The 16,992-nt window shown below is 46.9% G+C and overlaps 1 protein-coding gene across 1 annotated transcript in view; it reads left to right on the top strand.

The window, feature by feature from the left end:
- CHD1L (chromodomain helicase DNA binding protein 1 like) overlaps positions 1–16,992 on the top strand; it is a 61,626-nt gene that overhangs the window by 16,098 nt on the left and 28,536 nt on the right. The window contains exons 6-11 of the mRNA XM_060236758.1: positions 955–1,117; positions 5,620–5,775; positions 7,111–7,203; positions 7,818–7,914; positions 12,380–12,453; positions 15,188–15,298. Of these exons, the coding sequence (XP_060092741.1) occupies positions 955–1,117; positions 5,620–5,775; positions 7,111–7,203; positions 7,818–7,914; positions 12,380–12,453; positions 15,188–15,298 (694 nt within the window). The remainder of the gene's footprint in view (positions 1–954; positions 1,118–5,619; positions 5,776–7,110; positions 7,204–7,817; positions 7,915–12,379; positions 12,454–15,187; positions 15,299–16,992) is intronic.

The following is a 16,992-nucleotide window of genomic DNA, read 5'->3' as shown; positions in this document are numbered from 1 at the left end:
TTGGCCTGATCCAACAGGGCTTCTCTTATGTTCTTATGTGACACAGAGTGTTGGACTGGATGGGCCACTGGCCTGATCCAACAGGGCTTCTCTTATGTTCTTATGTGACACAGAGTGTTGGACTGGAGGGGCCATTGGCCTGATCCAACATGGCTTCTCTTATGTTCTTATGTGACACAGAGTGTTGGACTGGAGGGGCCATTGGCCTGATCCAACAGGGCTTCTCTTATGTTCTTATGTGACACAGAGTGTTGGACTGGATGGGCCACTGGCCTGATCCAACAGGGCTTCTCTTATGTTCTTATGTGGCACAGAGTGTTGGACTGGATGGGCCATTGGCCTGATCCAACAGGGCTTCTCTTATGTTCTTCTGTGACACAGAGTGTTGGACTGGATGGGCCACTGGCCTGATCCAACAGGGCTTCTCTTATGTTCTTATGTGGCACAGAGTGTTGGACTGGATGGGCCATTGGCCTGATCCAACATGGCTTCTCTTATGTTCTTATGTGACACAGAGTGTTGGACTGGATGGGCCACTGGCCTGATCCAACAGGGCTTCTCTTATGTTCTTAAATATGACCCACATGACATGGCCCGGCCCAACAAGTCCTCATATCACATCTGGACCTTATAACAAATGAGTTCGACACTCTGGATTATAGCATGTTGGGGGAATGAAGAGAAAATGAAGGTTTTACAGAAATGTATTTAGTTTCTGTACTTGTCTTGGCTCCCCAAAACCACTTATAGCTGTAAATTTACAGCTATAGGCTGTAAAAACCCCTGGCTTTGCCAAGTTTCCTGAGCAAGAGAAGGCAGTTCATACTTCCAGATTTTGCTCTCTGGCTTCCCCTTTGGCCGCCTCACCTCGCCTCCTTTCCCTAGTACTAATGTATAGGTTCTAACCGTCTTTCGGCACTGCCTCACAGCTGTCGCATTCCGGATTTCTTTCAGTTTTCAGTGGACTTCAGGCTCTTGCTGACTGGAACGCCAATGCAGAACAGCCTTCGAGAGTTATACGCCCTGCTTACTTTTATTGAACCGGACGTATTCCCTGAAGCACGTGTGGAAGAATTCGTTGACTGCTATCATGGAATCGAAAAGGAAAGCAAAGCAGGCAAGCGCACCGTCTCCGCTCCAGTCTCTTCTCCCTGTCCTAGGAGCTAGCTGCCGTCTCTTCCGAGAGCCAGTGTGGTGTAGCGGTTACGAGCAGCAGACTGATCTGGAGAAGTGGGTTTGATTCCCCACTCCTCCACATACAGCCAGTCCCAATTCTCTCCGAACTCTCTCAGTCCTGCCTCCCTCACAGGGTGTCTGTTGTGCTGCTTTGAAAGCTGCTTTGAGATAGAGGAAGGACCTACTCCTCGTCTTCAAGTGGAGATCAAGGGGGTGGCTAGCAGTCTGCAGGCCTCTCTTTCCCTGTCAGCGGAGAGGAAGGCCCAGAGTATCAAGAGGTCTTTGGCAAAAGGCGAAGGACTGGGACCTGGGGCAGGTCTGGGGGAACAAGGAAATGGGCAGCTACATCCCCATTACCATGAAGGGAAAATGGGAAGCCAACTTGAACTCCCATGAAGCTGCCTTCTACTGAATCAGACTGTTGGCCCATCGATGTCAGTCTTGCCTGCTCAGACTGGCAGTGGCTCTCCAGAGAGTTCAGGGTCACCTACTGCTCGGTCCTTTCAGCTGGCAACAACTGGCTGTGCAGGACTTGGCAAGAGCCAGATGTTTCTTCTGGCTGGCTCCCGTGAGTCTCGGGGTGGGGATGGCTCAGCCAAGTGGCTGCACCTGCCTCCTTCACTCCACAAAGTAGCATTCAGGCAATCCCTCACAGTGTTGCAGTTTCCAGCAGTTCTGCTCCAGGGATAGTGAGTTTCTCTGCAGTCCCTCCCCATTACCTCCACGTGCAAGGCTAAATAGACAGTGTGCGATTGCAATAAAAAAGGCCAGCGCCATGCTGGGAATTATTAGGAAGGGAATTGAAAACAGATCAGCCAGTATCATAATGCTCCTGTATAAATCGATGGTGCGGTCTCATTTGGAGTACTGTATACAATTCTGGTCACCGCACCTCAAAAAGGATATTATAGCATTGGAAAAAGTGCAGAAAGGGGCAACTAGAATGATTAAAGGTTTGGAACTCTTTCCCAATGAAGAAAGGTTAAAACACTTGGGGCTCTTTAGCTTGGAGAAACGTCGACTGCGGGGTGACATGATGGAGGTTTACAAGATTATGCATGGGATGGAGAAAGTAGAGAAAGAAGTCCTTTTCTCCCTTTCTCACAATACAAGAACTCGTGGGCATTCAATGAATGGCTGAGCAGTCAGGTTAAAACGGATAAAAGGAAGTCCTTCACGCAAAGGGTGATTAACACGTGGAATTCACTGCCGCAGGAGGTGGTGGCGGCTTCAAGCATAGCCAGCTTCAAGAGGGGATTGGATAAAAATATGGAGCAGAGGTCCATCAGTGGTTATTGGCCACAGTATGTGTGTGTGTGTATATTGGCCACTGTGTGATACAGAGTTTTGGACTGGATGGGCCATTGGCCTGATCCAACATGGCTTCTCTTATGTTCTTATGTGACACAGAGCTGGACTGGATGGGCCATTGGCCTGATCCAGCATGGCTTCTCTTATGTTCTTATGTGACTCAGAGTGTTGGACTGGATGGGCCATTGGCCTGATCCAACAGGGCTTCTCTTATGTTCTTATGTGACACAGAGTGTTGGACTGAATGGGCCATTGGCCTGATCCAACAGGGCTTCTCTTATGTTCTTATGTGACACAGAGTGTTGGACTGGATGGGCCATTGGCCTGATCCAACAGGGCTTCTCTTATGTTCTTCGGTAACACAGAGTGTTGGGCTGGATGGGCCATTGGCCTGATCCAACATGGCTTCTCTTATGTTCTTATGCAGTATTTTTTCCAGGGATGAGAATTAGTGTACAAAATGCAAGCATCCAAAATGTATAATGGATATAAGGATGTTCTGCTCAGCAGAACATGTTACACGCCTTAGACCGAGCAAAGGAACAAAGGAAACCTGATACTCTTTCCCCACACTAGGTACTTCCTAAGTGATGTTCAATTGATGACAGGCTAGCTTTTCTTGGGCCAGACCTGGATGGCCCAGGCTAACCTGATCTCGGAAGGTGAGCTGTGTGGTCCCCGGTTAGTATTTGGATGGGAGACCCCTAAGGAAGTCTAGGGTCCCTCTGCAGAGGCAGGCAATCGCACACCACCTCTGAACATCTCTTGCACTGAAAGCTTGGTGGATTCACTGTGACTTGATGGCAAAAAAAAAAGTTTTATTTGACGTTAATTAATTTTAATATTCTGCTGATGGGGTAGAGATGTGTTCTTTTAAAAATTGTACTGTATTTTCCTCCCCTCTCTTCTCCACGGCCCTCTCCCCCCACCCCCAATTTGGGGAGTTTCGTCTCAAACTTTCCCTCTTTAAAGGGAGGTTAGACAGATTCCTGGATGAGAGCTCCATCAACAGCTACTGGCCGTATTCAGTAAAAGCAACCTCCGCATTCAGAAGTAGGAAATAGCGGAAACCTAGCGCTGAGAGATGGAAAGTCTTGGCTTATAAGCCCAGTTTGCTAGTCTCCCAGGGTAACTGGTTGACCACTGCATGAAACAGGATGCTGGACTAAGATGTATCACTGGCCTGATCCAACAGGGCTCTTCTGATGTTCTCTGCAAGAGCATAAGAAGAGTCCTGCTGGATCAGCCAATGTAGCCCATCTAGGCTAGTACTGTGTCTCACACAGTGGCCAGCCAGTTCTGGACAGCCAACAACAGGGCAAAGAGGCCTTGACCTTGTACTGATGTTGACTCCTGGCTCTGGGATTCAGAGGTTGACTGAGGTTCCCCCTCAGTCACAATAGTCGTAATTTTTCCTCCATTAATCCCTTTTTAAAGCAATTTATTCCTGTGGCCATTGGTTACGTCCTCTGACAGTGAATTCCACATTTTAATCCCTTTCTGTGTAAAGTAGTATTTCCTTTTGACCATCCTGAACCTACTGTCCATCCGTGTCATCTTATGCCCTGGAATTCTAGTATTTTGGGAGAGGGAGAAAGAGTTCTCTTTGTCAATTCTTTCCACCCCATGCATAATTTTAGTTGTCTCTTTCCTGAACTGAAAAGTCCCAGACCTTTCCACCTTTTCTCCTAGGGCAGGTGCTCCAACCCCCTCATCATTTTTGTTGCCCTTCTTTGTACTTTTTCCAGCTCTGCAATATCCTTTTTGTGATGCAGTGTCAAGAACTGTGCACAGGATTCCAAGTGAGGCCACACCGTAGAGCTACAGTGGCATCTGTATTGTCAGTCCCTTTCGTAATACTCTCTGACCTAACATTGTGCCCGTTTTCCCTGCTGAAGTTTACTGGGTTGGCACTTTCACTTAGTGACCCACTCTCTTTTCCCCCCTTAGTCTTGGCAAGTTCTGCACCCTTGTGACGATATCTTGTTTTAGCATAGTTTATTGGGTTTTCAGCATAAAATAGGGTGGGAAGGGTGGGGGGAAAGGAGAGGGGAGGGAGTAAAAAAAGTTTAAACTATCATCTATAAACATTTCTACTGTTATAGCACTTTCTCATTTTGTACAACAAATTCTCAGTGAAATATCTACCGTAATGCCTACAAGTCTTTTACTATGCTTTCTTTTAGAAATATATTACCTTGCTACATATAGCATGTATATGTAGCATAACTACAGTTAAATTGCTCTAAAGGTCTAATACACGTCATACTACATAAAACGAACTAATTTCTAGAGAAATTTAATCCATTCAGAATGGTACCCATAGTTCCTTTGTGTCTTGCTTGCTTTGTTTTTTCAAAGTATCAGTCAATGTGCCCATTTCTGCTATTTCCAATTTTTTTCCTAGAAGTTCTTTTGTAGGTACTTCTGTCTTCTTCCAGTATTTAGTATATGTTATTCTGGCTATCTTGGCTATTTGTAAAATCAAATGCTTAGCTTTTTTATCTATTACCTCAGACATAATATTCAAGAGAAACAATTCTGGTTTAAAAGGTATTAGAATCCTAGAATCATAGAGTTGGAAGGGACCTCCAGGGTCATCTAGTCCAACCCCCTGCACAATGCAGGAAACTCACAAATACCTCCCCCTAAATCCACAGGATTGACCTCAACAATAATTTCTGAAGCATTTCATGCACTATTTCCCAGTAAATTATAGCATTTTTACAAGACCACCAAGCATGAAAAAGGCTACCTACATGACATTTACATTTCCAACATTCATTAGACATCCCCGGATACATTTTGGCTAATTTCTCTGTAGTCATGTACCATCTATAAAACATTCTATGTATAAATGTTCTTTAAATGCAACCAACCTTGTTATTTTTGCATTAATTTTCCATATTTGTGATCACTGATCAAACTTTATGGTATGATCTATACTTTGTGTCCATTTAACTATATAGTCTTTTAGTACTTTGTCTTCCATTTTTATCTGTAACAAAAAGTACATTTTCATAATTAGTTTTTCATTTATCGTGTTCCCAATCAAAAACTGCATTGTAGTCCCCATCAGGCAATATTCTGCAATGACTTGTAAAAATGTTCTTGATGGTTATTTGGTTGCAGCCACAGAACTCCACACTCTTCTTCAGCCCTTCTTGCTCCGGAGGGTGAAGGCGGAAGTGGCAGCTGAACTCCCAAAGAAGGCAGAACTGGTGCTCTACCACAGCATGTCATCTCTGCAGAAGAAGCTGTATAAGGCGATTTTAATGAAGGAACCAGGTAAGTAGAGCCAGTTTGGTGTACTGGTTAGGAGCACGGACTCTGATCTGGGAGAACCAAGTTTAATTCCCCTCTCCTTCACATGCAGCTGTTGGTGTGACCTTGAGTCAGTCACATGTTCTCTCAGAGCTGTTCTCTCAGTGGCAGTTCTCAAAAGAGCTCTCGGTGCCACCTGCCTCACAGGGTGTCTGTTGTGAGGAGAGGAAGGGAAAGGCGATTGTAAACCGCTCTGAGACACCTAGTAAAGGGCAGGGTACAAATCCAGTCGTCTCCTCCTTCACTAGTCATTTAGTTGTTTTTTTTAAAAAATGGACATAATATGGGAAAGGGGGGCTTTGGAGTTCTTTTCTTCCCAAATTATCTTCCCTTCTGTACTCATCAGCCAGTTTGGTGTAGTGGTTAAGTGTGCGGACTCTTATCTGGGAGAACCGGGTTTGATTCCCCACTCCTCCACTTGCACCTGCTGGAATGGCCTTGGGTCAGCCATAGCTCTGGCAGAGGTTGTCCTTGAAAGGGCAGCTGCTGTGAGAGCCCTCTCCAGCCCCACCCACCTCACAGGGTGTCTGTTGTGGGGGAGGAAGGGAAAGGAGATTGTAGGTCACTCTGAGACTCTGTCCTTGAAAGGGCAGCTGCTGTGAGAGCCCTCTCATCCCCACCCACCTCACAGGGTGTCTGTTGTGGGGGAGGAAGGGAAAGGAGATTGTGAGCCGCTCTGAGACTCTTCGGAGTGGAGGGCGGGATATAAAACTATATCTTCTTCATCTTCTTCTAAATCCTGCTGCAAAATGGGTTATGAAATTATAGCACCTTTGGAATTCTGACACGGTGTGGTGGATACAGCCACAAAATGGCTGCCACTGGCAGCAGAACCAGCCACAGAATGGCCGCCACAGCTTACCTTCAGACATGCAGTGAAGATCCTCATGCTGTGGTGGCAACTGCTGCCAAAGCAATGTTCTTAAAGATCTGCACAGCCAATCAGAAACCTTCCTGCACAAAAGCCCCACCAGCTGTCCTCTTGCACTTTCTAAAAAAACCCTTGTGGGCGCCATACGGCACTGGGGACCCATTCTAGTGGCTTGACCCTGTGAGGGCTATAGCTGACCCAAGGCCTCCACTTGCAGCGGCTGGAATGGCCTTGGGTTAGACATAGCCCTCGCAGAGCTGTCCTCTCTCAGCCCCACCTACCTCACAGGGTGTCTGTTGTGGGGGGAGGAAGATAATGGAGATTGTGAGTCGCTCTGAGATTCGAACTGGAGGGCAGGATATAAATCCAATATCGTCATCATCAGTGCAGAGTTTATCAGCATCGGGTCTCTTTTTCTTAAACGCCAGGAGCATTTGAAAACGACACAGGGAAGAAAGTGAAGCTCCAGAATATCTTGATTCAGCTCCGGAAGTGTGTTGCCCACCCATACTTGTTTGATGGTAAGAAGACCTCCCATGCCTGTTGAAACAGTAAGAGGAAGGAGGTATTGGTTCTGGGCACCAGGAGGGGAAACTGCAAAGCTTTTCCCTCAAGAGGAGTCCTGGTTGAGCTCAAGATGGAGATGTGCTTACCCAGTTTTTCCTGGACATTCAGCTGAAAAATCTTGAGTCTCTGGCAGAGAGAGGATCTGCTGAGACCTCTTCATGGGAGAACAGGAAAGCATCCATCATACCACTGAGCTATAGCCCCTGTCCTAAAGTACCACACTTAGAACAGTATCAGAGGATGTAGCGATGGCCACAGGAATAAACAGCTTTAAACGGGGATTAGATAGATTCATGGAGAAGTCTGTCAGCGGCTACTAGCCAAGGCGACTGAGGGGAACCTCCACATTCAGGCGCACTGATCCTCCGCATCCCATAGCCAGGAAGCAAAAGCAGGGAAGGCCTCAGCATCTGTGCCTTGCGGTTGGCTGTCCAGAGGAACTGGTTGGCCATTGTGTGAGACAGAATGTTGGTCTGGATGGATCATTGGTCTGATCCTGCAGGACTCTTATGTTGTTAACACTTCAATTTAGAGGAGATTCACTTGCCCAAGTCTCTTTCTGTTGCAGGTGTTGAACCAGAGCCCTTTGCTATTGGGGATCATCTAATTGACGTTAGTGGAAAACTGAGCTTATTGGACAAGCTTCTCTCATTCCTCCATGCTGGGTATGTAGCATTGCTGTAAGTCAGAATTCCCCAATGTGGTGTCTTTGTGGTGCTTGCTGAGCTCTTCAGAGAGGGGTGGGGTCGTTGTAAGGAAAGAGTTTTCCCCAGGAGCATGAAGTAACCACATGGGCTTTCCTTAGTCCTTATGTGGTTCCATACTCCCCTCAGATTTTTATTCTTTCCAGGTGGTGTGAGGAGGGAGCTTTCTGTTTGGCTGCATTCCCATAGGAGCTTTTTGTGGGGTGGGGGCTCACCACCCCCTCTCAAAATTCTGGAGGGGCCCACAGCCTCAGAAAGGTTGGGACTCCTGCTCTAAGCAGGCACAGAGGGGGATTTGAGGGCTAAGAACATGAGAAGCCATGTTAGATCAGGCCAATGGCCCACCCAGTCCAACACTCTGTGTCACACAGTGGCAAATATATATATATATATATATATATATACACACACACACACACACACTGTGGCTAATAGCCACTGATGGATCTCTGCTCCATATTTTTATCCAATCCCCTCTTGAAGCTGGCTATGCTTGTAGCCACCACCATCTCCTGTGGCAGTGAATTCCACTTCCTTCTATCCATTTTAACCTGACTGCTCAGCATTTTCATCGAATGCCCACGAGTTCTTGTATTGGGAGAAAGGGAGAAAAGGACTTCTTTCTCTACTTTCTCCATCCCATGCATTATCTTGTAAACCTCTATCATGTCACCCCTCAGTCGACGTTTCTCCAAGCTAAAGAGCCCTAAGCGTTTCAACCTTTCTTCATAAGGAAGGTGTTCCAGCCCTTTAATCATTCTAGTTGCCCTTTTCTGGACTTTTCCCAATGCTATAATATCCTTTTTGAGGTGCAGTGACCAGAATTGCACACAGTATTCCAAATGAAACCGCACCACCGATTTATACAGGGGCCTGATGATACTGGCTGAGATCTATACAGGGGCCTGATGATACTGGCTGAGATCTATACAGGGGCCTGATGATACTGGCTGAGATCTATACAGGGGCCTGATGATACTGGCTGAGGGCTTCCCACAGAGTTCTCCATCTTCAAGCTCATGCTCACGATAAAGGCCTAGCTAGAGTGAGGCAAGGCGAGCCCCGACATTCCCACTAAAATAAAACTCACTACAGCAGCCGCACAGAGGGATTATGGGAGTCTTTAAAATCATCATGTCTGCAACTCTAGAAACGCATCGTCCTTTTAAAAAGAAATTCGTTTTAAAACTGACAGTAAAGTCCCTGCCAAAGCACAGGATGTGATCCGTCCAGAATGTCAGCATTCTTGGAGCCTATTCAAATCAAAACAGATTTTAGGAAATTTACTTCAGCTGGATGCACAGATGTAAAATTTCTGGGAATTTTGAATCTATGAGGGGAAAGCACCCGTGTCTTGTGCCTGCCTTTCATTTCACTCCTCCCCCATACAAAAAAGGGTTTTTTTAAAAAAAAATCCAGTGTTCCCCCTCATTCCCCAGTTTTTCACTGAGGGGAAAAATGAAAAACCCCTCATTTTTCTTTGTGATAGAAATGGGAAACAAAAGTTTACTTTGTGCTTCCCAAAATGCCCCAGTTTTTCTATCCTTCAGGTTTTTCCCACGTGAGAAACCTTACCTTTAGAAAACTTCCATTCGTTCTAAAAAGAAAATATTTCACTCGGGTTTTCTTTTTCCTTTTTCCGCCAAAGGCTCCATTTTTTCCCAATGGAAATATTGTGGCTGTGGGGGAGAGGAGATCCTCAGGGGGTGGAATGGTGTAAAAATACCAAGTTTCTCTTCCTGGATGTTTCTGTTTTTCTTCTTCAAGAGAGCCAGTTTGGTGTAGTGGTTAAGTGTGCGGACTCTTATCTGGGAGAACCGGGTTTGATTCCCCACTCCTCCACTTGCACCTGCTGAGCTGGCCTTGGGTCAGCCAGAGCTCTGGCAGAGGTTGCCCTTGAAAGGGCAGCTGCTGTGAGAGCCCTCTCCAGCCCCACCCACCTCACAGGGTGTCTGTTGAGGGAGAGGAAGGGAAAGGAGATTGTGAGCCGCTCTGAGCCTCTGTCCTTGAAAGGGCAGCTGCCGTGAGAGCCCTCTCAGCCCCACCCACCTCACAGAGTGTCTGTTGTGGGGGAGGAAGGGAAAGGAGATTGAGAGCCGCTCTGAGACTCTGTCCTTGAAAGGGCAGCTGCTGTGAGAGTCCTCTCAGCCCCACCCACCTCACAGGGTGTCTGTTGTGGGGGAGGAAGGGAAAGGAGATTGTAGGCCGCTCTGAGACTCTGTCCTTGAAGGGGCAGCTGCTGTGAGAGCCCTCTCCAGCCCCTCCCACCTCACAGGGTGACTGTTGTGGGGGAGGAAGGGAAAGGAGATTGTAGGCCGCTCTGAGACTCTTCGGAGTGGAGGGCGGGATATAAATCCAATATCTTCTTCAATATCTTCTTCTGGGCCTTCGCCTGTCTAGCTGGGCTGGTGCTTGTGATCCTCAGAAACAGTGATCTGGGGCTTCTTTCCATCCCACAGACTGCAGGGTGGGGCATCACTGCCTCTGATGGAATTGGAAAGCATAAAGAGCTTGAACAGTAAAGGGGTAATGGAGTTGCCAGTCAGTAACTTATTATAATTATGGGCCAGCAGAATAAAGCATACACAAGCAGAATGGTTATAAGAACAGATTAGATAGATAGTGTCAAGCATCGATATTTCTCAATAATCAAGCTTTTGTTCTTTAATCAAAAGTTGCTTTATTGGAAAACTCCACAGCTTGCTCCAAGGACGGTTCCTTGGAAGTAATGGCATACATAGTACTGAATAGTATCTTATAGGCAAGCTTCAAAAGGCAGGGTTACAGGTAACTTCAAAAGAATAACATAACATAAAGATGCAAATTGGGTTGTGGGTTCAAAGTGTCAGACTTGGAACTTCAAAGGAAAAACGGACCATCATTTGTAGCAAAGTTAATCCATTTATTTGAGAACTAGTGGTCTGGGGTAGAAGCAAGTTGAGATTGATACAGTTGCCAGCGAGACATACCATTTTAACCTCTGGCATCAAAAGCTAAACAATAAAACCATTCTCACACTTTGGGAGGCAATTGCTGGTTCCCATACCTTCTTATCTCTTTCCCAAGGAAGGAACCCTGCTGGTTACCTTGGGGTTTGCTATCTTCAGAGGCTTGCTACATTTGTTAGTACTATGCAAGGAATTCCCATGGGAGTTAGTGGCTGTTACAAGGCGTTTGAAATGCAAACTTTTATTCTCCGTGTTAGTGGCACCATTCAAAATGGAGTTAGTTAGGGCAAGGGAACCTGGATGGTTACAGCACATTTAAACAGTCAAGTTACAATGTCTGACACAAAGGCTACTCACTAGTATCTCTTTTATGGCTAAGGAATGTCAGCTAATAAAAACATCTCCCTTTCTCACACATTCTCTGAGAGCTGATAAGGCATGTCTGTGTGAATCTGGGGGAGAGGCACTCTACACCATTAGCACAAGGTTACTCTAAACATCCTGGGTCCAGATGGATTTATTATGCACCCACTGGAAAGGAGAGAAGGAGGGGGGAAGAAAGGGGGGGAAAGGCAAGGGTGATGCTCTGCTTTATCTCTGGCCTGTCTGCTAAACAGCATGCTTGACAATTAGTTTAGACAGATACACACCAATTCCTCCCTAGCAGTTGCTCCACCCTCAGGCTTCTGCTTTCCTCAGATAAAGAGATCAGTTCCCCACCGGTTGCTGCGCAGGTGCATTTTGACCCGCAGCTCCCTCCAGTCCCTCACAGCTTCGTGTTCTGGTTTTGTTTTGTTTTTATTTTGGAATCCAACTAATTAATGGGGCTGTGAAAAAGTTAGAAGTTGGAACAGATCAGGGAATTGGGAATACAAACAGTCTTGTTCCAGGAGACCTGACTGCAGAAATTGGGCACTGCTTGCTTCCACTTCCCTAGGAAATCTTTGAGAGTTGGTTATAGAGTGTACATAACTAATTCCCATGGCCCATGTGACCATGATCGTCTACTAGTGAAATTCTGTTTACATGCACATCTGCCATTGCTCATGGAGCACTCTCGTAAACCTGCACTTATATATCTGAACATATGAAGCTGCCTTCTACTGAATCAGACCTCCCTCGGTCCATCAAAGTCAGTATCGTCTACTCAAGACTGGCAGCGGCTCTCCAGGGTTTCAAGCTGAGATTTTTCACTCCTACTTGCCTGGACCCTTTTTAGTTGGAGATGCCGGGGATTGAACCTGGGACCTTCTGCTTACCAAGCAGATGCTCTACCACTGAGCCACCGTCCCTCCCTGTCCCTCCACTTTGGATGGACTCCCTTGCTCAAGGTGCGATGCTTTGTTTCTTTACTTAGTAATAAGTGCCACCGAGGGTCTTGCTCCCAAGGAAGGTGGATTGCCCCCAAAGTCTGCCTTGGTGAGGCTGTATAGCCAGCAGAGCTGAGCTCTGGAGCTTCTGTTCTTTTCTCGTTTCAGCGGCCATCGAGTGTTGCTGTTTTCCCAGATGACTCGAATGCTGGATATTCTACAGGACTACATGGATTACAGAGGTAAATGCCTTTCTTTCTGGGCTTGACGAGTAGAATTTCTTTCGGCGGCTGTTGGAGGGGGGGGAAATCCTTGATCCTCTGCACCAGCCTTAATGGGAAAATATCTGTTGTTTTCCTGAATCCTTTGTTGCATTGGGTTGGATCCAAAAAATACAGGTTGACCGGCCTAAGGGAAAGGTCTTGGATAGGGTTGCCAGCTGAGAACTGGGAAATTCCTGGAGATTTGGAGGTGGACCCAGAAGAGGGAAGTGTTTAGTAAGGGGAGCCCCAACAGCATACAGCGCCAAAGAGTCCACCTTCCAAAGCAGCCGTTTTCTCCAAGCCAACTGATATGTGTAGCCTGGAGACCAAAGCAAGAGCTATCCAGACTCCACCCAGAGGATAACCGCAGCACTGAAAATATCCAGCCAGAAATGCCTTCAGTTCAATGAATGCCTAAATGTATCTATTCTAAAGTCACACTTTGTTAAATTTATATCAACAGCTAAAGCTGGTTTAAATACTCAGAAGCTCAAACACCTTTCATTCCACTTGAAAACAATATACGTAAGCGGCTGGCGGCAGCAACTGCCTCACTCAGGCGCACACACGGGCACACAAAAAGATGCTGTCCCTTGGATTGTAATAACATAAGCCAACAGTATTTTGCAACGGGAGATTCAAATGAACATCTTTCCAGCAATGATTCAGTCTCAGAAATGATTCCCCTGCATCATGAAGGCTGTGAGTCATAACAACGATTGTCCCGGTGTACTTCACGTTTTGGTGTCCCCTTTGTCAATGTTGAGCCCCGTGGCGCAGAGTGTTAAAGCTGCAGTGCTGCAGTCGGAGCTCTCTGCTCACGACCTGAGTTCGATCCCCGGTGGAAGCTGGGTTTTCAGGTAGCTGGCTCAAGGTTGACTCAGCCTTCCATCCTTCTGAGGTTGGTCAAATGTACCCAGCTTGCTGGGGGGGAAGTGTAGAGGACTGGGGAAGGCAATGGCAAACCACCCTGTAAAAAATTTGCCGTGAAAGCAACGTCACCCTAGAGTCGGAAATGACTGGTGCTTGCACAGGGGACCTTTCCTTGTCAATGTTGAAGGCTTTCTTTTTGGAATCTCAAATCCTGCCAACAATCTCTTGGTCAGCTGCTCTGTTTTCACTTGATGGAAAGGTTCTTGGGGTTCATTTCTGAGACTGAGTCAGTGCCGGAAAGATATTAATTTGAACCTCCTGTTGCAAAATACTGTTGGCTTATGTTATTACATCCAAGTAACAGCATCTTTTTGTGCATGTCTCAGTGAGGTAGTCACCACCGCTGGCTGCTTGTGTATCGTGTTTTCAAGTGGATTTTGTTTTCAAGGGCTTATGCACCTGCATGTTTTTTTTTAGTATTTTAACCAGCTTTGGCTGTTGATATAAATTGAACAAAGTGTGACTTTAGAACAGATAAATCTAGGCATTCATTGAACTGACGGCACTTCTGGCTGGATATTTTCAGTATTGCGGTTACTTACCTACCTGGAGGATGGCAATTCTTGTTGGGGCAAGGCCAGGTTCCATCTACAGTGACAAAATACAGTAGCGAGTGAGAGAGTACACTTGAACATGTGCAGACTTGCATTTTTCTTCCCCTGCCTGTACCCTGACCACTGAAGCCAAGGCCTGTCCTGAGCCACTGCCAGCTCAAGAAGCCTTCGTGTGAGGTGTGACTGAGCACTGCATCATACCCGGTGCAGGGACTGGAAAGCAGCAGGGAGAGGAGAGGCCACTGAACTCTGAAAATAAATGGACACAATAAGGGGACAGAAGAACTGGGCTGAATAGAATCCGCAGGGGAGAGCTGTGAGAAGCACAGGGCAGAAGAGAAGGCAGAACTGGCAATGTAGTATTGAACATATGAAGCTGCCTTCTACTGAATCAGACCCTCCTGGGTCCATCAAAGTCAGTATTGTCTTCTCAGACTGGCAGCGGCTCCCCAGGGTCTCAAGCTGAGGTTTTCCACACCCATTTGCCTGGACCCTTTTTTGGAGATGCCAGGGATTGAACCTGGGACCTTCTGCTTCCCAAGCAGATGCTCTACCACTGAGCCTCCCCAAACATATGAACATATGAAGCTGCCTTCTACTGAATCAGACCCTGGGTTCATCAAAGTCAGTATTGTCTTCTCAGACTGGCAGCGGCTCTCCAGGGTCTCAAGCTGAGGTTTTTCACACCTATTTGCCTGGACCCTTTTTTGGAGATGCCGGGGATTGAACCTGGGACCTTCTGCTTCCCAAGCAGATGCTGTACCACTGAGCCACCGTCCCTCCCCAGTGCATTATTGAACGTCAGCGTGGAATTGTGGGTAGAATGCCATGTTCCCTCTAAGCTGAGTTAGCGTGAGCTAGCTCACACATTTTTAACCTCCAGCTCACACATTTTTGTCTTAGCTCAAGAAGAATGATCGCAGAGCACAGTAATTCACGCAGGAGCTCACAACCTTAATACCAGTAGCTCAAGAAATAGAATTTTTACTCGCAAGACTTTGCAGCTACATTGGTAGAGTGTCAGACTAGGATCCAGGAGAGCCAGGTTTGAATCCTCATTCTGCCTGGGATCTCTCTGGGTGACCTTCAGCCGGTCGTACTTATTCAGCCTCACCCACCTCACAAGGTTGTAGCGAGGATAAAATGGAACAACATAAGCCACTTTGGGTTCTCATTAGGGAGAAAGGGATAGGGTAGTAATGATTTTTTTTTCTTTAACTGCTCAGGGTATAGCTATGAGCGCCTGGATGGCTCAGTCCGTGGTGAAGAGAGACATCTTGCCGTTAAGAATTTTGGCGCTCAGCCCATCTTTGTCTTCCTTCTGAGCACCCGGGCAGGTGAGGAGGCACTTCAGAGGGAGGACTTGAGCAAAGGTGCCACCAGCTGTTTCAGGCCTTCTCTTGTGAGAGGGGAGAGGAGAGAGAACAGAGGTTATGTTTCACTTTGATTGGCTAGTGGCAATGTGCGTTGTGTAGGGAGCTTTCCGCTGAGATCACACATTAGGACTCTCTGGGGCTCTTAGAAATCCTGCCCTCTTTCTGCAGCTGGTCAAAAGCCGAACTGAACCAGTAGCTTCCATGCTGTTCTTAAGAGAACATAGGAGAAGCCATGTTGAATCAGGCCAATGGCCCATCCAGTCCAACACTCTGTGTCACATAAGAACATAAGAGAAGCCATGTTGGATCAGGCCAGTGGCCCATCCAGTCCAACACTCTGTGTCACAGAAGAACATAAGAGAAGCCATGTTGGATCAGGCCAGTGGCCCATCCAGTCCAACACTCTGTGTCACAGAAGAACATAAGAGAAGCCATGTTGGATCAGGCCAGTGGCCCATCCAGTCCAACACTCTGTGTCACATAAGAACATAAGAGAAGCCATGTTGAATCAGGCCAATGGCCCATCCAGTCCAACACTCTGTGTCACAGAAGAACATAAGAGAAGCCATGTTGGATCAGGCCAATGGCCCATCCAGTCCAACACTCTGTGTCACATAAGAACATAAGAGAAGCCATGTTGGATCAGGCCAATGGCCCATCCAGTCCAACACTCTGTGTCACATAAGAACATAAGAGAAGCCATGTTGGATCAGGCCAATGGCCCATCCAGTCCAACACTCTGTGTCACATAAGAACATAAGAGAAGCCATGTTGGATCAGGCCAATGGCCCATCCAGTCCAACACTCTGTGTCACATAAGAACATAAGAGAAGCCATGTTGGATCAGGCCAATGGCCCATCCAGTCCAACACTCTGTGTCACATAAGAACATAAGAGAAGCCATGTTGGATCAGGCCAATGGCCCATCCAGTCCAACACTCTGTGTCACATAAGAACATAAGAGAAGCCATGTTGGATCAGGCCAATGGCCCATCCAGTCCAACACTCTGTGTCACATAAGAACATAAGAGAAGCCATGTTGGATCAAGCCAATGGCCCATCCAGTCCAACACTCTGTGTCACATAAGAGAAGCCATGTTGGATCAGGCCAATGGCCCATCCAGTCCAACACTCTGTGTCACATAAGAACATAAGAGAAGCCATGTTGGATCAGGCCAATGGCCCATCCAGTCCAACACTCTGTGTCACATAAGAACATAAGAGAAGCCATGTTGAATCAGGCCAATGGCCCATCCAGTCCAACACTCTGTGTCACATAAGAACATAAGAGAAGCCATGTTGGATCAGGCCAATGGCCCATCCAGTCCAACACTCTGTGTCACATAAGAACATAAGAGAAGCCATGTTGGATCAGGCCAATGGCCCATCCAGTCCAACACTCTGTGTCACATAAGAACATAAGAGAAGCCATGTTGGATCAGGCCAGTGGCCCGTCCAGTCCAACACTCTGTGTCACATAAGAACATAAGAGAAGCCATGTTGGATCAGGCCAATGGCCCATCCAGTCCAACACTCTGTGTCACATAAGAACATAAGAGAAGCCATGTTGGATCAGGCCAATGGCCCATCCAGTCCAACACTCTGTGTCACATAAGAACATAAGAGAAGCCATGTTGGATCAGGCCAATGGCCCA

Source organism: Heteronotia binoei, chromosome 4 (genome assembly GCF_032191835.1).
Source record: "Heteronotia binoei isolate CCM8104 ecotype False Entrance Well chromosome 4, APGP_CSIRO_Hbin_v1, whole genome shotgun sequence".
NCBI classification, from domain to species: domain Eukaryota; kingdom Metazoa; phylum Chordata; class Lepidosauria; order Squamata; family Gekkonidae; genus Heteronotia; species Heteronotia binoei.
This window is presented reverse-complemented; position numbering and strand designations above follow the sequence as displayed.